The sequence below is a fragment of the Eumetopias jubatus genome, unplaced genomic scaffold (assembly GCF_037043125.1).
Source record: "Eumetopias jubatus isolate StellerSeaLion01/CBP00866 unplaced genomic scaffold, mEumJub1_p1.0 scaffold_7, whole genome shotgun sequence".
In the NCBI taxonomy this organism is placed as follows: domain Eukaryota; kingdom Metazoa; phylum Chordata; class Mammalia; order Carnivora; family Otariidae; genus Eumetopias; species Eumetopias jubatus.
In genome coordinates, this window is record NW_028274813.1 from 114,204,904 (window position 1) to 114,230,431 (window position 25,528).

A 25,528-nucleotide genomic window follows, 5' to 3' on the forward strand; every position below is an offset into this window, starting at 1 on the left:
AATACAGGATAGACTATTATTCAGCAATTACAAGTATTCATAAAATAAACTTTTAGGAGCTTATTGTATATTGAAATTGTATGAACATAATTAAGATCATACTGAAAAACATCTAGAAGGAAGTGCCATACACCAAAATGTCAAGTGTTTATTTCTGCATAATATAAATCTTAATGTTTGAGTTGTCCAAAATTTTCTACAATGAAAATTTTTTTCTGATTCTAACAGTATTTTTTCTGATTCTAACAGTATTTTAAGTATAAAAGATAAATTTTGAAAAAATTAGCCACCTTATAAATAATAATCAGCATAAAATTATAATGGTAAGAACATCTGATTTATAATAACTCTTAGGCACACATACGCTATTTCTATCCCTCTCTTTTTCTCCCTGTAAGTTACTGGTCTTACAAAAAAGATAATTTATTCTTGGTGTCTGCTGTGTTCTTAAATACATGAATATATTTTTTTAGCCTAGGAATAAACTACATAAGATACATGTAACATAGATAAAATAATTTTAAAACTTTGTTGAAAGACCTAACAAGGAGCACCTGGGCGGCTTTAGTAGGTTGAGTGTCAGACTCTTGGGTTTTAGCTCAGGTCATGATCTCAGGGCCATAGGCTCTAAGCTCAGCAGGAAGTCTGCCAGGGATTCTCTCTCTCCCTCTCTTTCTGCCCCTTCCCACCCCCCGAAATAAATTTTTAAAATCTTAAGAAAAAAAAGACATAACAAAAGACTTTTTAAAAAGTATAGCATTCTTTTTTTTAATTAATTAATTAACTTGAGAGAGAGAACACAAGCTTGAGGGGCAGAGGGACCCATAGAGACAATCTCAAGCAGGCTCTGCATTGAGCATGGAGCCCTAAGTGGGCCCCATCTCAAGATGTGAGCTGAAACCAAGAGTCTGACGCTTAACTGTGCCACCCTCGCACCCCAAAAAGTATAGCTATTCTTGGATGGGAGATAATAAATTATAAAGATGTCAATTCTCCCTAAATTCATTCATTATAGCCAAATAAAATCCAGAGTCTTTCATTTCCCCAAACTTGACTGAATGACTCTGAAGTTCATCTAATCAAAAGATGATGATTTTTTAAAAAAATTTTCTCAGAGGCGCCTGGGTGGTTCAGTCGTTAAGCGTCTGCCTTCGGCTCAGGTCATGATCCCAGGATCCTGGGATCGAGCCGCTCAGCCCCTCCCCAGCTCATTCTCCCTCTCTTTCAAATAAATAAATCTTTAAAAAGAATTTTTTTTCTCATCAAATTTAGATCTAAAATTTGGAAAAAGTGGTTACCCTCTGTGCAATGGCACCGGGGTGTCTGAGAGAGGGGGTCAGAGACATTTCCTTGAATTGCTTCTTAATTGCTTTTATAATAAAAAAAAAAGAACGAGGGGGTGTCTGGCTGGCTCAGTCAGTAGAGCATGCAGGTTTTTTTTTTAAGTAATCACTACACTCTACATGGGACTCAAACTCACAACCCTAAGATATGGAGTCACACTCCCCACCTACTGAGCCAGGCAGGCACCCATGAGCATGTGACTCTTGATCTCAGGGTTGTGAGTTCAAGCCCCATGTTGGGTATAGAGATTACTTAAAAATAAAATAAGGGGAGCCTGGGTAGCTCAGTGGGCTAAGCATCTGCCTTCAACTCAGGTTATGATCCCAGGGTCTTGGGATCCAGCCCTGCAAAGCGCTCCCTGTTCAGGGGGGAGTCTGCTTCTCTCTCTCCCTTTGCCTCTCACCCCACCTTGTGCTCTCTCTCGCTTGCTCTCTCTCAAATAAAATCTTAAAAACAAATTTAAATAAAAGCAAACAAAAGTACATGTAAAAAGAATAAAAATGCAAAAAATATAGTCAAAATACCTTTTAGAAATAAGAGTGTGACAGGAAGCTTGACCTATGAGATATTAAACTTTATTTAAGACTATAATAAATAACACAGTGCGTATGTTGGTCTAGGTGGCTAGATCAATAGAAGAGAGTGTCAGAATAGACATGCCTACCATGGGAATTTAGTGTAATATAAAGGTATTATCTCAAATGAGTAGAAAAAAATGTTTTAGTTAGTAAATGTTGCCAGGAGAGCGATTTGAAAGCAAATTATTTTATTTATAATATTATGTATCATATATGATATATATTATTAAATAAAGTATATATAGTATAAAAATTACAATGAAAAATAAAGAAACATGGCAGTATGAGAAAAGACACTATAAAACTGAGTAAGAAACTTTAAAAAATGCTGGTAACACATACTTAATAATATATATTTTTTTACTTAATAATATTTTTAATAACTCTTACAAATTAGTAAGAGATAAACACTTTGGTAAAAAATTGGGTAAAGTATATGAGAGGGGCCTGGGTGGCTCAGTAGGTTGAGCAACTGACTCTTGGTTTTGGCTCAGGTCATGATCTCAGGGTGGTGCCCCAGGCTCTGCGCTTAGTGGGGAGTCTGAGATTCTGTCTCTCCCTCTACCTCTGCCCTTCCCCCCATTTGTGTGTGCTCGCTCTTGTGCACCCTCTTCTCTTTCTAAAATAAATAAATATTTTTTAAAAATTGAGTAAAGTATATGAAAAGAAAAAATATTTAAATAGCTGTTGGCAATAAACATGAAAATACACTGAAGCTCATCAGTAATAAGAGAAACACCACAAAAACATGAATATAATTAAAATCCAAACAACAAATCAATGTTGATAAAACTGGTGAAAAAGGATGTTGATGGGAGTGTAAATCTGAGCTAAGTTTTTAGAGGGCTATTTGGCAATATTTATCAAAATTTAAATGTGTGAACTCTTTGACCCTACAAATCTGCTTATAGCAATTTAACCTGAGGAAATGATTGGTCAAATAGACAAAAATGTATGTAAAACAATACTCACTGAAGCCTTTATAATAACACAAAAAAATGGCATGAACTTCATTTTTTCTGCTTGATATATCCATAAAAAGAATACTCTGCTGCCATTAAAAAAAGTGAGGAAAGGGATGCCTGACCCGCTCAGTTGCTAGAGCACGCAGCCCTTGATCTCAGGGTTGTGAATTCAAGCTCCAGGCGGGGTGCAGAGCTTACTTTAAAAAAAAAAAAAAAAAAGAAGTGAGAGAGAAAAGAAATGAGTAATAGCTATATGTACTGACATAGAAGGATGACGAAGACACAACTGTTAAGTAAAAAATGGCAAGTTATAACCATTGGATATAGTATTACTCCATATTTGTAAAGAAAAAAAATCATATATCATCCTCATCAATAAAAAGAACTGAATCAGGGGTGCCTGGATGGCTCAGTTGGTTAAGCGACTGCCTTCGGCTCAGGCCATGATCCTGGAGTCCCTGGATCGAGTCCCACATTAGGCTCCCTGCTCGGCAGAGAGTCTGCTTCTCCCTCTGACCCTTCCCCCTCTCATGTGCTCTCTCTCTCATTCTCTCTCTCTCAAATAAATAAAATCTTAAAAAAAAAAAAAAGAACTGAATCACAGCTAAATGCCATAATAGGGGTTTTAGTAATATGATGATGAGTGACCAATGGAAGTACCAGAAAACAACATGCAATAATAATACCCTCTTTATATACTGTTATAAAGCTATAACAGCACTTCTAAAAAAATCTACTTCCACAGTAATCCCAAGTTAGATCCTAGAACGAAGGCTACATAGACTCCTAGATCAATGATTTTCAAACTGCAAGTTGTCACTCAATGGGTCCTCAAATTAATTTAATAACTCACTTTTTAAAAATATGAAATAGAATAATTAAAGTGACTGCACATAGTAAGGGGTAAAGCTTGTTTTGTGACTTTTTTGTTCTGTGTATAAATATGTACACAAAGATCTATACACCCTCCTCATCCTGGGACTCTGAAATCTAAACAGCTCTGAAAACCCTAAGTTTCTTTTGAAGTCTAGTGCAAGAATTCATGGAGCAACAAAATCTGACCTGAAACGCCACAGGCTATTTATAGCCTTTATTATAGCCATTATGAATAATACATTTCATTGCAAAAATATTAATGTGTTTGATTATAAAATGGCACATATACCATATTATCTTTTAAAGTTCGAAAGATTACAAAATACCTCTGGACTTACGAGTTTAGGATAAGAGAGTGAGAACTTATCTATATATAGAACTCCACACATATGTGTATAGGTTAGTGTACATATACTTTTGTGTACGAAGTCAACATGTAAAACCTATTTCTGACTAGATGGAGACAAAAAGTCTGAAAGTCATTGGCTATGTGACATTTTTCAGACACTGGACATACCTAGGCCTTCATTCTTATTCAACACAACTCCAGGAAAGGGGCAATGCTCCTTTATGACTCAGAACGTTCCTGTGCATTTTCTTTTATAATTCCTCCCACTTTACTTTTAAGACATTTGGTATTCCGAGGAAGCACATATTAGTCATCATTTACAGGTGACCTTTACACTGAACGTAATGTCTGAAGTTCACATCATTCATAAGTCTCCCAAAGAAAAGAAAAAAGTCTCCCAACCAGTGAAGAATTGAGGGGTCCTCTCACAGCCTTACCTTCAGCAGGTTTAGGACCTTCTTGCCAAGATCCAGTTCAAAGTTGGTATAATTAGAACCACACATGTCATAGATAAACACCAGTCCGTTCCTCTGAGTTTCAAAGCTGTAAACCAACGGTTGAACAAAAACATATATAAGTAATAAGATAGATGAGGGTTGAAAGCCTAGGGCAAAAAACTGAGTTATGGGACACATGTGGGACCAAAATATAACTGGTCTTACAAAAAGATGATTTATCTTTGGTATCTGCTATACTTATGATATTATGATTTTATGATAAAAAATATATATTTGGTTGCTGGCACAGAGCTCCTTTAAAACTCTTGGAATTTCGTAAGTGAAGAGTTAAAGGTATCTTTTGTGATGTTAATGAGACAACTGGAATGCCCTTGGGTCACATAAGGATGGGGGTGGTTGCCAGGGGAACCAACCTTGTGATTACAGAGGGTTGGTACTTTCATCCCACACCCTCTCCCCCCACCTCCAGGGAAGAGAAAGGGATGAGTGATTGAGTTCAATCTCAAACGGCCAATGATTTAATCAGTCATGCTCATGTAATGAAGCCTCCATAAAAACCTAAAAGGATTAGGGTTTGGAGCTTCCAGATGGAGGTACTGAAAAGAGTGGCCCTCTCAGAGAGGGCATGGAAGCTCTAAGCCTCTTTCACCATACCTTTCCCTATGCATCCCTTCCATCTAGCTATTTTGAGTTATGTCCTTTTATAATAAATTGGTAACCTAGTAAGTAAAATGTTTCTATGAGTTCTGTGAGCCACTCTAGTAAATTCACTGAACCCAAGAAGGGGGTTGTTGGAAACTTCAATCTATATAGCCTGTTGATAAAAAGCTTAGGTGACAACCTGAACTTGCCACTAGCATGTGTGTATGGGAGTTGGGGTTGGGGGACTAGTCTTAAAGGATTGAAAACTTTTAACCTGTGGGATCTGATCTATCAGGCAGACTGTCAGAATTGAGTTGAATTGTAAAACACTGAGTTGGTATCAGAGAACTGCTTGGATGGCAGAAAATCCCCACATGTTGGAACTGGAATTATGCTTACTGATGTATATTTATCAAGTGCCAAACTCCTAGGTTGAGAATGTCCCAGAACATCTAGGTTATCAAAATTTGAACTGTTTCCTCCCAGGTTTCTGAATCTGCCTATCCAAATTTCATAACATTCCATGTTCAACTCAAAAGTTTCCTCTTCCGTGAAGACCTCCCTGATAACCGTGATCAAAATGTACTGCTGTCCTTCACCCCCTTGTAGCCCCATAAATCTTCCTGTAGGATTTTCTTGTGGTTCTTAAAGCATTTCAAGTTTGTTTTGTTTTATTTATGTTTTTATTTATTTAAGATTTTATTTATTTATTTGACAGCGAGAGAGACAGCGAGAGAGGGAATACAAGCAGGGGGAGTGGGAGAGGGAGAAGGAGGCTTCCCACCGAGCAGGGAGCCCAATGTGGAACTCGATCCCAGCACCCTGGGATCATGACCTGAGCCGAAGGCAGATGCTTAACGACTGAGCCGCCCAGGAGCCCCTGTTGTTGTTGTTTTAAAAATTTTATTTATTTATTTGAGAAAGAGACAGAGAAAGCACAAGCAGAGGGAGAAGGAGAAGCAGACTCCACACTGAGCAGGAGCCCACGCCTGGGGGCTCGATCCCAGGACCCTGAGATCATGATTGAGCCAAGTCAGATGTTTAACCAATTGAGCCACCCAGGTGCCCCAAAGCACTTTAACTTTGTATAGCCATCTGATTCTCTCCTGGGAGCAAAAACATGTTTTGTTCACCTCATTACTCCCAACAGTCCCAAGCACAGTCCTTGCAAATAGGTACATGATAAATGGTCACTGAATTAGAATTCAGTGGGACTGGAAGCCTACTGCTAAGAAAATACTTCAGACCTGTGGGAAACTGTGAAACAAAACTCTAAGCTCAATGATGGTGAATGAAACTCTTAGGACTTGGAGGAAGAGAACAAACCCATACATAGTCTTAGGAAAGCATCTTGAAAATAAGAGCTTATTACCACACTGAGGTTAAGAACATGTGAGGAGGGGCACCTGGGTGGCTCAGTCAGCTCAGCACCTGACTCTTGATTTCAGCTCAGGTCATATCTCAGGGTCATGCGATTGAGCCTTGTGTTGAGCTCCCTGCTGGGTATGGAGCTTGCTTATGATTCTCTCTCCCTCTCCCTCTGCCCCTCTCTGGCTGCATGCACTTGGGCTCTCTCTAAAAACAACAACAACAACAAAACAAAAAACATGTGAAGATATGAAAAGTATTCCTCAGTTCAATCTCCTTACTGCCTAAAGACTTCTCAAAGTTGTATTCTTCACTAAGCCAGATCCTTACCTATTTCAATCTGCATGCCTAAAAGATCATTAGGAATAAATTTTTTGTTTGATTACTCATAGATGATAGCAATAACTTTCCTACTTACTTAAAATTAAGAAAATTTTTGGGCACAAAAGAATCCTGAAATCAGAGATCTCAATGTTATTTTGTATCCTAAATTTTTGGCATGGTGGAAGTACCCACCCATGAAGTAGCATTTCAAAAATCTCAGTTCAAAAATCTCTAATTCTGAGGTACACCCAAGTACACCCAAGTTTTACCAGCAGTTTCTGAGTTTCAAATGGTCTCGACAGGTTACAGTTAATACTAAATCTTGACTCCTTTTTTCATGATTCCAGAGAGACTATGATTCACCGAGATCAAAGATGGCATTCAAGAGTAGCACAATTACTGAGTAGACTATCCAGGTCTAGAGACTTCCCATTTCTCCACAAGCTCATCAACGGCCAAATTCAAAGAACTATAGGTTTTCCCCTCACAGCACCAGCCTGTGGCAGAGGACTGAAACAAAGAGAAGTCAGTGCCAGGGGAAACAGAATTTAATAAAAAGAAGCTATGGTTCATAATGATGCAGGTTCTATATTCCTAAAAATTGTTCATCCTATAAAGGCACAAGAAATAAATATAAATGTGGTAGGATCTTTGTTTTTCTCTGTACAGAATATGAGGTTTACAATGATAGCTAATTCCTTACTAAGAATAAATGTTTTCCTACTGAGTTTGATTCCTGAGCTGGATGCTCCCTGAGAACACCAAGATGTTTAAAACACAGTCCCTGACATTTGTTTCAAAATAATTGAGGGTAGGGGGTGGGTGAGAGGCGATCAGTGAAATAAGATTGGTTATAGATCACTCTGAAAACAGATGATGTGTGGAAGTTTATGATACCATTTCCATGCCACCCAAAGAGATCTGAGGATTTTCTATTATATAATGTGAAAAAGAAGGTTTCCCGCCCTCACAGAGCTTACAATCTAGTGGTAAATATAGAAAACAAAAGTATAAGATAAATTGCATCATAAGGCTGTGTAAAGTTCAATACAAAATAATTGGTATTATTAATAACTGCTGTTGGGGCACCTGGGTGGTTCAGTCAGTTAAGCATCTGCCTTTGGCTCAGGTCATGATCTCAGGGTCCTGAGATGGAGCCCTGTGTCCGGCTCCCTGCTTAGCGGGGTGTTTGCCTCTCCTTCTCCCTCTCCTCCTCCCCACTCTACTCCTGCTCTCAGTGAAAGTTAACATAGTAAAACAAGAATTTCTACACACTAGTGAGAATATTTTGCTTGGAGAAAAGGTTTCACATTTATTTATCTTATATGCACCTTCTGAATAATGAGGAGTCACTAAGAGTTTTTAAGAAAAGGGTGGATATAATGAACACAGTTTTAAGTATGTTTACCTGTGTGGTCTCCTGTGGGATCCAATCAATACAAGCAAGCTTTGGCCACTGCCATGCCTACAGGAATGCTCTGACTGTAAGCTGCCCACAACGGAAGGCCAGTGAATTTTCTGACAAAGAGTCTTTCATTTATTTCTCCTGAGCTAAAGCATTTCAAAGGAACCTATATTCTGGAAATAATGCCTGAAGACCAATCACAGGAAAAGAAGAACTGAGAAATTTCACACTTCTGATTGGGCAGTACAGGGGCCCTGAGACCACTGGTCCTCTCTCCTTACCTTAGTAAACTTCTCTTTTTCAGAATAATGCTGTGTGTGGCTTGGATATAGCTCCCTATTGAGCATCAAAAGCAGAAGCTAAATACTATGGAAATAACACTAACAAGGCAGTGACAAGTGAATTCGACAGAGACCCACTTCAGACAATCATCTGGCTATCCACATCCTCTAAGCCCACAGTATGACTGAAGTTGTGCACAGATGTCTTTCGCTATCTTAGGTTTTAGCCCTTGATACATCACTTCTAAGCCAGAGGATTAACCAATAACATCCAGCACAATATTAAACTGTAAATTTTCACGAGGGAAAAATTCACCAGGGTTAAGGAAGTACGGCAAGAGGACAACATAATAGGGTACAAATAGCTCTGGCCAAGAGCAAAGAAACTAGGATCCTAGGCCTAACTGGACTGGTATGTGATGACTGTAAAAGAGTCACGTAACTTCTTGGGGCTTCGGTTTCTTTGCCTAAAATAGTCATAATACCATTTACCTTGGAAACAGAAGAAGAAATGACCTAAGCGGATTCTTTTTGCTCATGCACCTGTTTATAAAGATGATTTTGCCTAACTTTGTACTTTTGGACTCTTCTCTCCTGAATGTTGATTCTCAAAATCCTGAGCTAAATGACATTATTCCTATTTTACAAAGAAAGTGAGGCCCCAGAGTGCTTTGAAAATCAATATTCAGAGCAAATGAGCAAAAGGTTAGCACAAGCCATTTCTCCTTCATATTCTCTCAATAAGTGATTCTCAATAAAATGAGGATAATTAGTTAATTGGTTTCTCAGCTTCTGTGACCCTAAAATAGAGCCTAGCAGGTAAAGATACAAAGAATACCCTCTATCTTGATAGTACCTGGAAACCTGCCAAGCCCTTAAAGACATGGAATGTTTTCTATTCACAGCACTTCCCAGGGCACATTCTAGGAGCATGGTGAAGGCACTGCTGAGTTAATCAACTTAGTCAAGGACTATCACTTCCCCATCTGGATGTAGACCAACTAAAAGATAATCTTTATGCTCACCTATCCACAGCTCTGTCTAGCAAGTAAAACAGAGCCTGAAGTACCACATGCTGGACTGACTTGTGGGGGTGATGCAATCTGGCAGTGAAGAGGGCAATGGAGGCTCCTGTTGGGTCCCGAACATTCTAGAAGCAAATAAAACAAGAAATATTTAGAAACTAAATAGAAAATCACAACAATCACTTAGGCTTCTATATTCTAGACAAAAATTTCATATGAAGAGAAGAGATGCTGGCAATACTTTTCTGACTTGCATCAGTTACTCCAGGAAGAGAAGAATGTTTATTTCATCCCATGCCTGATTCTTAGCAGCCCCTGGATCATATTTGTGTGGTAGGGAAAAACTACATTCCCTTAACTTGTCAATGGCAGAGAGATTAAAGGATGGTCTACACTGGGTGCCTAGCTAATTTCCCAGACAGGATGGCAAAAGAAACATACATCAGGGGAAAACCACAGAATACAACCATGGTTTCCATGCTCTGCCTTAAAAGTACCATTGTATACTTATTCAAAAGGCTGTGATCTCTAGGTGGAGAAAGCTTGAATCCAATAAGAATGGGCCTCTGAGCCACTGTATACCAACCCAAAGACCTTGACTAACCTTAATAGACCAATGAAGAAACTCTGCTTGACCTACAGTATAACTGATTCTTAATAATTTCACTTGTTACTAGAATTATTTTGCGTAAACTACACAGCTGCTTCATGTCTGCTCCGGAATGCTGAGACTCTCTAGATTCAGGATAAGGTATCTAGGAACAAAATCCAAAGAGGACAACAGCTACAAAAGGAAGTAACGAGACACTACAAGAAGGGTTCATAAAGACTCACCAAGATGGTGAATTTCCCACTAAGGATCTCAGAACGGAGAGGTTCCTCATGAGGTTTCAGCTTCACAATGCCTTCCTTCCTTCGTGTTTCCTAAGAATAAAACACAGCAGGATAAATTAATATGAAAATACTGTATATCCAGGACAGCTTTATGTAACCATCAAATCTCAGAGATAAGGGACTTCAGAAGTCAACGAACTGAATCACGAATTCCTTTGTAACATCCTACAGGCCAACTGAGTGTTAATCTGAATTTTCGTCCAATGCTACCTTATCAGCCTCTTAGGTATGATACTTTCCTTTTATCAGTGAGAATCCTAACCCTGAAGATCAACTAATACGTATTGTTAGAGTGCAGGGTCAAAGTTCTTAAGCATACATCAGCAGTGATATTGCAGCAAGATATTAAATATGCACCAAAAAAATGTCTGGAAGCAGACATCCTCACACATCCGAGGCTGAGGCCTCCTGCATCTTAAAAAGGAGCCATCCGTCCCCTCGATATGTTTTCCAACAAGACCTACCATGACCTCATTTTTCTTATATCCACAGCAAGATTCTCTAAGCTCATCCTCAGTTCCCTTATACTAAGTCTACTGCATTCTCATTCCCCCCAATCTAACTACCGCACTGAGAACTGCCGCTCCAATGCCAGGACCTTCCTTCCTGTCAGTGAACCCAGTGGGCATTTTCAGCTCTCCTTTTATATGACAAGGTTGACCACGCACCTTCCCTTTCCCCTGAGACATTCTCTATCAGAGATAGAGAATACTCTCTCTGTTTTCTTATTTCTTCAACTACTGCTTCTAAGTCTCCTTTTTTTGTTTTTTGTTTTTTTTTTAGAGCGTGAGGAGGGAAGAGTGACACGGGGCTAGATCTCACGACCCTGAGATCATGACCTAAGTTGGACACTTAACCCACTGAGCCACCTAGGTGACCCTTGTGGGGGTTTTTTTATTTGCATTCATTTGCTCACTCAATTAATTCACTGGCTCATTCATTTATTCTGCAAATATTTGTAGAGCAATTATTATATGCCAGGCACTGAGCTAAGTGCTAGGAACACATTGGTGAATGAAACACACTAGGTCTTTGTTTATATTCTTGCCCAATTCATCCTTAAAATAAAATTCAAATGCCTTCAGAGGCAGGGCAGCAAGTGAAGACAGTGTTTGTGCTAGGATTAAAGGAGAGTGCATGCCCTACCTAAAGCATTCAAATTCAACTCTTAAGACAATACTGAACCAAAGATAGCAAAAAGTCTGATGTGATATTCAGCCCTACATATCTTCTTCTCATATTCTCCTGGAATGACCTCACTCTTTCTCATGGCTCCAATATTCAGCTCTACTTTGGTCACTTGAAATCTCTATTTCTGGTCCAGATTTCTTTTCTGAACACCATTCCAACTTCTTAGAGAACATATCTATTTGGATATCCCAATGGCACTTCAGACTTAACACGACCAAACTGAACTCATGACCTATTTCAGTGTTTCCTAAAATTAGTGAATGCTACTACCATTTACCCTGCCACCCAAGACAGACCTGGGACTCTTGACTCTTCTTTCCTTACACACCAGTTTAATCTCTGCACCTGGAACATAGTACATATGCAATAAATATCTGTTGAAAAAATGAGTGAATATCGTAGGAGATGACCCACAAGATAGGCATAAGTGAGCTTTTTAGTCTTGCACTAATCCTGGCATGCCTTGTCCTCCTTTTTTAATTTAGAGAGATTCTACATGTCTTCAGAAGGATTTTCTGACTTCAAGGTAGGGCTCCTAGATACTGACCTGCTTTTTTTTAATGAGAGTGGGACCACTTCGTGTAGTGTGTGGCACAGAAAACAGCAACATAGAGAGCCCAACTGCCACAGATCCAACCCCCCCCCCCCCCCCCCCCCCGCCCAGCTACATACTCTGTAGGAGTGGAACAACTCTATGGCACGGAGCACATCAAACTTCCGGGCCATGAGGAACTTGACAGCCACATTCCAAGAGAGGGGGGAAACATTGTACTGAACCGTCCACTTGTTAATCTCTTCAAGAAACTGCTTGGTGGCCTGTTTGACAAAGAAAATAAAGAAAATTTAGTTAGTAGAGAACATATTTATGGAAACAACAAACAAGGAAGAAAAAAATATCATCCTCTCCTCAAGCAAGTCTGAACCCAGAGTTTCCTACAGGGAGCAGGGAAAGACAAAAGCTGGAAAACAGGTCTGAAAGCAGAAATAGTTAAAATTTATACTACGCAATGAGGCCAGAAGCCAGAGTTAGGTTCAGAGAGCAGGGCTTAGCACGGGGATGCATGAAGAAAAACTGAGGGGGGAAACCAAGGCACCCAAATGGGATGCAAATTACTGGCCCCAAAGCTAAAAAACAGCAGTCTGGGTTTTTTTGTTATTTTTTAAGATAAAAGAAGGTGGATGGGCCCTTTGAAGGGTTATTACATAATGTGCATCATGGTACAGCAGTCTAAGCTGCTGTTTTGGTCCCAGCAAGCCAACTGGATATACAGCAAAACCATCAGAAAATGGTTTTGGCTTTGGAATTAGCAACACTATTTGAGAGCGGCAAAGCTATTAAGAAGAATTTAACAAATCAAAAGGCCAACTGTTCTTTGCCTGACTGACCCCACAGGACCTCTTCATGCTTCACATGGCATCCCAAAAACCAGACACTAGTGCCCAGAGTCATTAACAGCCCCTCTGGATAGTGGCTGTTGGGAGAGGGTGGAAAGCCTCATATTGGGGGAGGAGGAGTAGGAAATTTTCATTTTCACTGTCTGATCCCAAGCTGGCAAGATGCCTGTTTCTAGAATTGTTCCTAACCCATATCCTTCTATCCTCTTTCAACCTATTTCTCCTTACATTTATAACCCAGTTTCTGCTCTAGCCAAACTACTCCTCTGTTTCTTGAGTTTTTGAATAGGATTTACATCAGGATTTTTTTTTTAAGACTTTTTATTTTTTTTACGTAATCTCTACACCCAATGTGGGGCTCGAACTCACAACCCCGAGACTGAGAGTCACAAGCTCCACCAACTGAGCCAGCCAAGCACCCCTACACTGGGATTTTTTGCATGCATGTTCTCAATTGCTGAACACTTTCTGCATGGCTATCTGGTCCCTTCCACCCAGAAACTTTTCTCACATGTTGGTCCAAAATGTGACCAACTCGATGAGAATTCTGAAATTTAACTGATCATCCAATCAACCCACAGTTAAGATGCATTTATTCATTTAAAGATTTTATTTTTTTATTTGACAGAGTATGCGAGCATAAGCGGGGGAGTGGCAGGCTCCCCGCTAAGCAGGGAGCCCAATGCGATGCAGGGGCTTGATCCCAGGACCCCAGGATCATGACCTGAGCCTAAGGCAGATGTTTGACTGGGTGAGCCATCCAGGTGCCCCATTACGATGTATTGATTTTTTTTTAGGATGTTATTTACTTATTTGACAGAGAGAGAGAGAAACAACAAGCAGGGAGTGCGGCAAGCAGAGAGAGGGAGAAGCGGGCTCCTGCTGAGCAAGGAACCCAATGCGGGGCTTGATCCCAGGACTCTAGGATCGTGACCTGGGCCGAAGGCAGCCACTTAACTGGCTGAGCCACCCAGGCGCCCCAATTAAGATGTATTTATTAAACTATTACATATTTATTAACTACTTGTTAATATCTGTGCTAAGAAATACAAGGAATGCAAAATAAGGTTTGCTCTAAAAGGTGTAATACTAACCTACTATGTGGCCATGGACAAGGTAATATTCTCTTCATCTCTAATTTTTCAGTTGAAAAACAAGGGGAGGGGCACCTGGGTGGCTTACTTGGTTAAGCATCTGCCTTCAGCTCGGGTCATAATCTCAGGGTCCTGGGATCGAGCCCCAAGGCAGGCTCCCTGCTCAGGGGGAGTGTGCTTCTCCCTCTCCCTTTGCCACTCCCCCACCACTCATGCTCTCTCTCTCTCTCTCAAATGAATAAATAAAATCTTAAGAAAGAAAGAAAGAAAGAATAAAGAAAAAAGACAAGGGGAGAAAGAGTAACAAGCAACTGACTTCAGAATCTTGGCAATAAGTCCTACCTTGCAAATACAATTTGAATTGCTACATAGTATTTTTAAAAAAATTTTTTAAAAGATTTTATTTATTTGACAGAGAGAGACAGCTAGAGAGGGAACACAGCAGGGGGAGTGTGAGAGGGAGAAGCAGGCTTCCTGCTGAGCAGGGAGCACAATGTGGGGGGGGGGGTTGCGCTCGGGGCTCAATCCCAGGACTCTGGGATCATGACCCAAGCCCCAAGCCAAAGGCAGACGCTTTAAACGACTGAGCCACTCAGGTGCCCCACTACATAGGATTTAAACAACTAGCAAATTAGAGTCCCAGGAAAGTCAGCAATACTTCATAAGAGAGCACCTGATTCATTGCCCAATTTCTAGGAAAAAGACACTATAAATCAGAGTAAAATCTAAGAGGACAAAGGCTGCACCTGAGCTTTAGAACCTTTCAATGGAGGCAATATAACTTACACCACTGGAAAAGGAGAGAACAAGCAAAACTTATCAGGAAAAGTGCATAAAAAGAGCCAAGAAATAAAGGCCATGAAGAAAAGCTTTCAGATGATCACTTTGGCCCAGAACCAGTTTAAGTGGGACCAGAGAAATGAGTCCCGGAGAAGACAACAGGACAAACTTAGAATGCTCCACCAGAAAACAGTTTGAGTTGCCTCTGTGGGGTGAGTGGCCAGCATCAGAATGAGGAAAGATGGAAGGGAAAAAAAGAGAAGTGGGCACAGAAAGAGCCCAGAAACAAAACCTCAGCCAGCCTGGAAGGTCCCCAGGAGATTTTGTAAAGGGTTGTTTTTTAATTAACATATCATCTTTAAATCCAGCCCTCTCCTGGGCTTGGCTGAAGCTGCCTATAAAAAAAAACACCAGAGTAATAATAAACAGACAAATCAATATGCAGGTAGGAGGAGGAAATATAGTTAAATAGCTAGGGGGTGATATGAACTCCTAACACATCCAATTACTAAGACGGTTTTTCATTTTTCATAAATAAGCCACGTCTCAATAAGAGACATGCAGCTTTCACACACTTCATACTGTCTTCCTTCTTATTAAACTCAGTTCCTTCAAAGTTCTTAATGTCCTGTAGCTCCCAAGAGCTACTGCCTTGAGCTGACCTCTGTCCCCTGCTGGTCAGGATGTTATTCTTGGCTTTAAGCACGGGAACAATTCCTCCTGATTTGGCCTGACCAGGCCTTGCATGAACAGAGTCCAGTGTACTGTAAACAGTGATGTGATATTTACAGATACAAATACACATACACACACACCATCTGTTATGTTCAGCCTCAGATTCACCATCCTGCATTCCTATCCCTCTTGTGGAAGAGACAAACCTCTTAAAGAAGTCAGAAAAGATGGCCTCAGCTTCAACAGTTTTTCTCTAGAAAGTTAGTAAGTTATCTTCCTCTGTTTACACATGAATTCAGCACAACCACTAAGTATAGACCAATTTGTGGTCCTATTGGTACCAGAGAAACAAGTCCCAGCAATTTTAATGAACAACACACTCTTCATAAGGGATAATCAAAATTCCTGAAATTAATATTGTGTTATTTCCTGGTGAACAGAAGAATGAGCCAAAAGATGAGTCACGGCTTATAAAATACTTCAACTCAAGGTCAATGGTTTGAATCTATCTAGGTTTATGAGTTAACTGTAAGTTGTTAACACCTGGCAACTAAGGCATGGGTCACAGTTCAAACAACTTTGGTCTTCCTTTGGGAAAAAGGTCTGAACTGAAGTACAGAAAAACTAACATTACCACTTATAACCTTCCTCAATCCACTTTTTAGGTACAGGTAAGATTGGTTTAATCATGTTTAAATAGATAAAAACAAGTTTCTGGACTACAGCCATGAGGATAAAGATACTAGGGAACCTGTAGATGTAAGATGGCTGATATATCTGTCAATTAAGTGGATTACACCCTAGACACTATCCACTGCTGTTAAATATGTTACTGGAGAGAATAAAATCAAAAGTCTTCATGTTACCTCAAATTCTCAAAAGCAGCTATGATTTTGAGACGAGCTCTAGGCAAAGGCCTAGCCAACCAAAAGATCAAGAAAAAAGATGCTGGCATGCTCAGTTCCACAGTATCTTAAATCCTGTGTTCCAACACAAATGGGAGAGAATGAAGAGCCAGACCTATAACAAACCTAATTTGAAAGAAACAGAAAACTTCTGTCTCCTGGTATATATCAGCCACTGAACCACGAAAGAACAAATCTACTAGTCTAGTGGGTTTGGGAGTCAGAAAGAACCCATCCTCTCACTCTCTGCTGTGTGATATTTCGGCAAGTCATTTAACCTCTCTCAGCCTCAATGCCCTCTGCAAAGATAAGGCATGAATGAGACAATGGATAGAAAAGCACCACAGTATCTGGCAAGTAGTAGGGAGTCTCTGAATGGATGTTCATTCTTTTTCTTTACTGCAGTCATTTCACATTAAAACTTATTTCAATAGTTAGAGTTCCTCAGAATCAAGTGATATGTTTCTCTTTAGCCTTTAGCAATTCAATCTCTCTAATCCACTTTACCCAAAAGCATAAATTTAAATTAGAAACCTCCAAAATGTGTTCAACTGCAAGACAAAAGTCTCTAAAGGAGCAACTTCTCATTCAGGGCTCTGCACAATACAGAAGAAGCTGGGTTGGGAAGTATTTATACCACTCCCCCTCCCATCTCTAAATCCTTTTGTCCCTACTTTCAGACTACACTGGCAGCTCTGGGGATTAACACTGCCATCCGAGCATTAAACTGACTAGAGAATATTTCTCATTAAAATAAAGGAACAACTTTGTACAGGACACACACCATGCAAAAAAATGCAGTTACCCTGCACTGAATACCTAAATAAGGAAACTGATTCAATAGAAGACTGCAACTGCCTACTACCTCTAACATGTTTTTGATGTTACCTCTGTATTTCATCAAATATGCTTTTTCATCAGTTTCAGTGACACGCATTAGTAAACTATCTTTCTATAATGCCTGTTTTCCTATCTTTCCTTCATTGTGAACAGTTGTGTTTTTTCTTTAAAGATTTTATTTACTTATTTGACAGAGAGAGAGAGAGAGAGAGAGAGCACAAGCAGGGGGAGCGGCAGGTGGAGGTAGAGGGAGAAGCAGGCTCCCCACTGAGCAGGGAGCCTGATGTGGGGCTTGATTCTAGGACTCTGGATCATGACCCCAGCTAAAGGGCACATGCTTAACTGACTGAGCCATCCAGGCGCCCCATGAACTGTTGTTAAGCCTAAACTCTTCATATCAATCTGCAAGGAAACAGAATTTAAGCTAAAGCACACTAGCTTGCTACCATGCAGTGAGGTGATATTTGTTCCATTTCTAAACTGAAAACTATCATCTTTGCATTAGCCCTTTGTTATTGTGCCTAATATGGAAATAAACCTAGTTCCTTTGAATTAATATTTACTTGTTTATCTCAAATATCTTCACTTTATCCGGAAAAATTTGCCTTTCTTTAAAATGTAATTTTGGGGCACCTAGTTGGCTCAGTTGGTTAAGTGTCTGCCTTCGGGGGTGCCTGGGTGGCTCAGCTGGTTAAGCATCTGCCTTTGGCTCAGGTCATGATACCAGGGTCCTGGGATTGAGCCCCGCATTGGGCTCCTTGCTTGGTGGGGAGCCTGCTTCTCCCTCTTCCCCTGCTCATGCTCTCTCTCTTGCTATCACTCTCTCTCTCTCTCTTTCAAATAAATAAATAAATAAATAAATAAAATCTTTAAAAAAAGGGGGATCTGCTTTCGGCTTGGGTAGTGATCTTAGAGTCCTGGGATCCAGCCCCACATGGCGCTCCCGAGTAGGGAGCCTGCTTCTCCCTCTCCTCCCCACTTGTATGGGGGAGAAAATTACATTTTCTTTCTTTTTTTTTTTAAGATTTTATTTATTCATTTGAGAGAGAGAGAAACAAGCAGTGGGGAGGGACAGAGAGCAAGAGAAGCAGACTCCCCACTGAGCAGGAAGCCCAACGTGGGGTTGGATCCAAGGACCCAGAGATCATGACCCAAACTGAAGGCAGACGCTCAACCAACTGAGCCACACAGGTGCCCCAAGAAAATGTTATTTTAGAAGAGCCAATGCTTTCTTTTTTTCTAAATTTTAATTCCAGTATAGTTAACATAGTGTTGTTAGTTTCAAGTGTACGGTAGAGTGATTCAACACTTCTATATATTACTCAGTGCTCATCAAGATAAGTGTACTCTGAGCCAATGCTTTCTTTTAAAAATTATTTATTTTAGAGAGAGCACGCCCAAGTTGGGGGAGCAGCAGAGGGAGAGAATCTTCAAGCAGACTCCCTGCTGAGCTCAGAGCCCACACCAACACAGGGTGCTAAATCTCACAACCCATCAGTTCATGACCCGAGCCAAAACCAAGAGAACAATGCTTAACCGACTGAGCCACCCAGGCACCCGGAGCCAATGCTTTCTTAAATAGGATTTTATTGCATCTGGGAAGGAAAAAGTTTTAAGAAAAATTTCTGATTTTATCATATTTTAAAACAAAGGAAATTTGCAAAAAAGAAAGTTATCCATGATCCAATCATCTTATATAGTTTTCATATTTTTAATAATTTAAAAATTAAAGTCAATGGAAAAATACCAATAAATATATAATTATCTAAATATACATCCCACAACCTTCCCCCCCCAACTCTTGAGGGGTGTGAAGAAGAAAGAGGGACTATTCGAGGGTATATTGTTCTAGTTGAGGGAATCCTGGCCTCTCTGGGAACCTGCCGTAACTAGCAGCAGTAGTATTCCCTTCAAGGCGACCAAACAGTAGAGTTCTTTCAGGCAGGTGGTCATGTAGTCAGGCAAACATTCACAAGTATTTGCTGGGGGCCTACTCTGTGCTAAGCAGTATAGTAGCTGTACAGGAGATAAATTTAGAGAGATAAAGACTACTCTGAGCACTTTACAGTCATTTAAATATGGAGACAGAAATATAAAATCACTGTCATATAATTTTATACATTCTAGGACATATCTACACAGAGTGCTATGGAATTCAAACTATCTCTAGGACAATTTTTTTTTTTTAACCTTTTTAGAGGAGTGCCTTGAAGGATGCGTAGGAAATTGCCAGGCAGACACAAGCATTCTAGATGGAGAAAACAAAATGTGTAGAGACAGAGTTGGGAAAGAACAGGAATTATTGGAGACATGGTATAGCTGGTGTGTCCAGTTTGTATCACAGAGAATGGAGGGAATGACCTGACTTGGAGACTAAGCCACAACTGGAAGGCCCTTGTATACTGTGCTCTAGATTCCAGGCATGATCCTATAGACATGAAGGAGTCAACAGAGATCTTTAAGCAAAGGGCTGAGATGATCACTTTGGTCCTCCTGTCCCCCTCAAAATTATTGTTAGCAGTAGGGAAGCCAAACTGGAAAAGGAAAGTTTAGCAGCAGGAAGGCAAGTTCTGTGAAGGCAGGGATCACTGTCTATTTTATTCACTAGTTCCTAGCACTATGCCTGGCACAAAAAAAAAATCTCTAATAACATCTCCTAACAAATATATATGACAAGTGAATGAACAATAGAACTCTGAAGAACATTAACATTTAGACAGAAGAAAAAGGGAGAGCCAAGAAACTTTTAGGATTTACTTTTAAAAATGCCAGTGATTACTTCTGAAACCAATATGTTAATTGAATTTAAATAAAAATTTAAAAAAATAAATAATACCAGTGACCACTGAGTATCAAAGAAATGTAAATTAAAAAACAAGAGTTGTCAAATATCCCTTATTTAAAAAAAAAATACTAACAGACTCAGATTAGTTTTATATAATGTTCTCCTAAACCTTCATGGGACAAATAGCTCTCATGTTACATAAAGTGCAGTATAACAGAGGAAATACACATCATAACCAAAGAGGGCTTATCCCAGGAATGAAAAGGCAATTTAACATCAAGAGACCTATCAAAGCAATTTTTATGTTAACAGATACTAAAGGAGAAAGAGTATATAACCTTCTCAACAGATGATGAAAATGATGGGATAAAATTCAACACCTATTTATGATCTTTTTTTTAAGATTTTATTTATTTATTTGACAGAGAGAGAGAGAAAGTGAGCACAAGCAGGGGGAGAGGCAGAGGGAGAAGCAGGCTTCCCACTGAGCAGAGAGCCTGATGTGGGGCTCAATCCCAGGACCCTGGCATCATGACCTGAGCCGAAGGGAGACGCTTAACCAACTGAGCCACCCAGGTGCCCCTATTTATGATTTTTTTTTTTAATGTAGCAAACTAGGAATAGAGGGAATTACCTTAATTTGGTAAGGGTTATTTAACAGAAACCTAAGCAATAATCACATTAAATGATGAGACATCAGAAGTTTTTTTTTTTTTCCTGTTAAAGATTGGAAGGCCAGGAGGCCGCTTACTACCCCTCCTATGCAACATTGTACTGAAGGTCATATACTGCAACTAAGACAAAAAGAAACCTGGTGCATAAGGGCGCCTGGGTGGCTCAGTCGGTTAAGTGGCTGCCTTCGGCTCAGGTCATGATCCCAGGGTCCTGGGATCGAGCCCCATGTCCGGCTCCCTGCTCAGCAGAGAGCCTGCTTCTCCCTCTCCCTCTGCCTGCCACTCTGCCTACTTGTGCTCTCTATCTCTCTGTCAAATAAATAAATAAAATCTTTAAAAAAAAAAAAAAAGAAACCTGGTGCATAAATAGAAGAACTTTAAAGAACAGAATAAAATCCAGACATAATCCTATGTATGCAGGATTTTTGTAGCCAATCCTTTGTTTATGTATGATAAAGTGATATGCCAATTAATTGAAAAAGCATATTTTAAAAAAGCACATTATATGAATTTGTTCATTTCTATGCATAAAATACTTATAGAAGGATACACAAAAACCACAGAATATTGATCACCTCTGGAGAGAGGAACTGAATTGGGAAACAGGCTAGGAAAATATAAACTTCCATGTTTTTTCAATTTTAAGTCATGTCCATGCATAACCAAGTCAAAAGCTAAATAAAATGTATAGATTTAAAAAGATAAATGTTAAAAAGATGCCATCTGTCTACCAATTAACAAAATTAAAAAGACTGAAACCATAAAGGATAGGCAATAATATGGGAAATAGGTGCATACAATGTGGCAACTATATATAATTCATGCTACTTCTTTATATCAATTTGCCACTGACAAAGCACAGTTTTAAAAGTGCAAACCCTATGACCCACACCACCCCTCCCAGGAATGTAGTGTACAGAAATATAAGCATGAACGTACAAAGCAGACAAATATGTATATATATATATATATATATATACACGGGCTCATGTTGTTTCTAGTATTTTGTCATTAGAAACAATGTTGCAGTGAATACTGGATATGTGGATATTCACTGTAGAGTTCTTTTTTTTTAAGATTTATTTATAAGACAGCAAGAGAGCATGAGTGGAGGGGAGGGAGAGAGAGAGAATCCTCAAGCAGACCCTGATGAGCATGGAGCCTGATCTGAACAGAAATCAAGAGTCGGCCCCCCAGGGGCGCCTGGGTGTCTCAGTTGTTAAGCGTCTGCCTTCGGCTCAGGTCATGATCCCAGGGTCCTGGGACCGAGCCCCGCATCAGGCTCTCTGCTCCGCAGGAAGCCTGCTTGTCCCTCTCCTGCTCCCCTTGCTTGTGTTCCCCTCTCTCGCTGTGTCTCTCTCTGTCAAATAAATAAAAATCTTAAAAAAAAGAGAGTCGGCCACCCAATGGACCCAGGCGCCTCTGTAGCATTGTTTCTAATGACAAAATGTTAGAAATAACCTAAATGACCAACAATAAGAAAATGTCCATATAATTGGCTACTATCCAGCCAAAACACGTTACATTTTTCTGTTAAAAACACTAAGATACCCCAAATATGGCATTAATCTGTAAAACACTGAATCAAAACCTTTTGTTTCCACATTTTTAAATTTTCTTTTAGAAGAAATAAAATGGAAAAATATACATGAATTTCAAGTTAAATCCAAATTAGTTCTATTTGCTTACTTAAATTACTATCAATATACTTAAAGTAGGGGCATCTGGGTGGCTCAGTTGGTTAAGCGTCTGCCTTCGGCTCAGGTCATGATCCCAGCGTTCCTGGGATCGAGCCCTGCATTGGGTTCCCTGCTCAGTGGGGAGCCTGCTTCTCCCTCTCCCTCTGCCTGCCTGCCTGCCTACTTGTGATCTCTGTCAAATAAATAAATAAAATTTAAATATATATATACTTAAATTATACTATAATTACTACTACCACTAAAAACTTTCTAAAAATGAAAAAAAATCAAAACCTCCATGGACATTTGGACCTCCAAATTTCTAATCAAAAAAAGCTGGAAATTAAAACCAAATTTGTACAGCCATTTCTAACTGTAAATGGTCCTCATTTTAACGGCAATAACTTTTTCATTTATTTTCCTTTTCAAAAAAATTTAATTCCAGTTAACGTAGTTATATTAGTTTCAGGTGTATCATATAGTGATTTAACAAATCCGTATCTTAGTTAGTGCTCATGATGATAAGTGTACTCTTAATCCCCATCACCTATTTCACCCATCCACTCACCCACCAACTCCCTGGTAACCATCTATTCTCTAAAGTTCTGAGTCTGTTCTTTGGCTTGTCTCTCTCTCTTTTTTTTCCTTTGTTCATTTCTTTCTTAAATTCCAAATATGAGTGAAATCATATGGTATTTGTCTTTCTCTGACTGGCGTATTTCACTTAGCACAATACTCTCTAGATCCATTCATGTTGTTGCAAATGCCAAGATTTCATTCTTTTTTATGGCTGAATAATATTCCTCTGTGTGTGTGTATGTGTGTGTATGTGTATCTACACACACACATCTTTATCCATTCATCAACTGATGGACATTTTGGGCTGATTCCATATATTGGCTATTGTAAATAATGCTGCAATAAACATAGGAGTGGCATGTATCCCTTTGAATTAGTGTTTTTATATTCCCTGGGTAAATACCCAGTAGTGGAATTACTGGATCGCAGGGTAGCTCTATTTTATTTTATTTTTTTTAAAGATTTTCTTGGGGCGCCTGGGTGGCTCAGTCGTTAAGCGTCTGCCTTCGGCTCAGGTTGTGATCCCAGGGTTCTGGGATCGAGCCCCACATCGGGCTTCCTGCTCAGGCAGGAGCCTGCTTCTCCCTCTCCCACTCCCCCTGCTTGTGTTCCCTCTCTTGCTTTCTCTCTCTGTCAAATAAATAAATAAAATCTTAAAAAAAAAAAGCCTTAAAAAAAGATTTTATTTGAGTGATCATGCAAGCAAGCACGGCGGGGGGGGGGGGCGGAACGGAGAACAGAAGAAGGAGAAGCAGGCTCCCCACTGAGCAGGGAGCTCAACTCTGGGCTAGATCCCAGGACTCTGGGATCATGACCTGAGCCAAAGGCAGACGCTTAACAGACTGAACCACCCAGGCGCCTGGGTAGCTCTATTTTTAGTTTTTTAAGGACCCTCCAATAGTATTTTCCACAGTGGCTGCACCAGTTTCCATTCCCACCAATAGTGCAGGAGGGTTGCTAGTTCTCCACATCCTCACCAACACTTGTTGTTTCTTGTTTTTCATATTAGCCACTCTGACAGGTGTGTTTTTCATTTATTTCTTAAAAAGAAAAAACAATTTTTTCATTAAAAAAATGAATATACCATAGATCAATTAACCAAGTAAAAAACTGTTAACCTTTCAGTGGTTTATCATGTGCGTTTCTAGTCTACCTCCACCTTTCAGTGGTTTATCATGTGCATTTCTAATCTACCTCCAGCTGGGGTCAGCTCCTGGATCATTCTTAGAGCTGCCAAAAAATATATACAGGAAGGCGGGTAGTGCTTTCAATCAGACCTGCTTCACATCACTTTTTTAAAAAAAGTATTTATAGTATGCTCAAGTTTATTCTACTCATTGAAGGGAGGGCAGGGGCGCAAGAACACCTTGCTCCAGGGGACCCAAACAGACCAGGTTCTGCCACTAGCCACTGACAGAATGCTGAGGCACAGAGACAAGTGGTAATGAAACAAGAAAGGAGGTAATTGCAGCAAAGCCGACCCTGGGAAGAGAGTGGACCAGAGTCTCAAAAGACTGTCTCCGAAGTGGCGAAAATACTTCAGGTTTACATCAGCAAAGTGTGGGACAAAGGTGGGTGCGTACACACAGGTAGGAAATAAACGTCAAGTTGAAAATTGTCTTGAAGTCAATCACATTGTCTTGCTGCTCAGGGGAGTCCTTATTCCTTGAGGGAGTCCTTTCGGTTCCTAATACAGGATGCTTTGCCCCAGGGTCTTTTGCCTGAGTTAAGAGATAAGCTGGAAAGAATTTAGTCAATTTAAAAGTTTGAGGTCAAAATGGAGGTAGCTGAAGTCCTCTTTCACTCACTTTTCCTTCATTGTTTCTACTTAACTGCTCTATTTCCAAGGACCAAACTATTTTTTTTTAACATGGATAGAAGTTTTTTTTAGGTGGGGAGGGGCAGAGGGAGAGGGAGAAAGAATCTTAATTAGGCTCCACACCCAGCATGGAGCCCGAATCAGGGCTCAAACTTACAACGTGGAAAACATAACCCGAGCAGAAATCAAGACTCTGACACTTAACCAACTGAGCCACCCAGATGCCCCCCATGGATAAAACTGTTTAAAAATTATTTTCATCGTCATTTTCTGTTTTTTTAATTTTCTTTTTTTAGAGATTTTATTTATTTGACAGAGAGACACAGCGAGAAAGGGAATACAAGCAGGGGGAGTGGGAGAGGGAGAAGCAGGCTTCCCGCTGAGCAGGGAGCCCGATGTGGGGCTCGATCCCAGGACCCTGGGATCATGACCCGAGCCGAAGGCAGATGCTTAACGCCTGAGCCACCCAGGCGCCCCCATTTTTTTTTAAATATTTTATTTGTGTGTGTTTGTGTGTGTGAGAGAGAGCGAGAGCACGCAAGCGAGCAGGGGGAGGGGCAGAGGGAGAGAATCCCAAGCCCTCCCACTGAAGGGCTTGATCCC

General features: G+C 40.0%; 1 protein-coding gene across 2 annotated transcripts in view; it reads right to left on the reverse strand.

Annotated features, from left to right (window-relative positions):
* The window catches only part of PTPN9 (protein tyrosine phosphatase non-receptor type 9), a 96,535-nt gene that overhangs the window by 27,491 nt on the left and 43,516 nt on the right, over positions 1-25,528 (reverse strand). For both annotated transcript variants that reach the window (XM_028100488.2, XM_028100489.2), the window contains exons 2-5: positions 12,373-12,516; positions 10,450-10,539; positions 9,616-9,740; positions 4,550-4,655 (exon numbers count right to left, since the gene is read on the reverse strand). In XM_028100488.2, the coding sequence (XP_027956289.1) occupies positions 4,550-4,655; positions 9,616-9,740; positions 10,450-10,539; positions 12,373-12,516 (465 nt within the window). The remainder of the gene's footprint in view (positions 1-4,549; positions 4,656-9,615; positions 9,741-10,449; positions 10,540-12,372; positions 12,517-25,528) is intronic.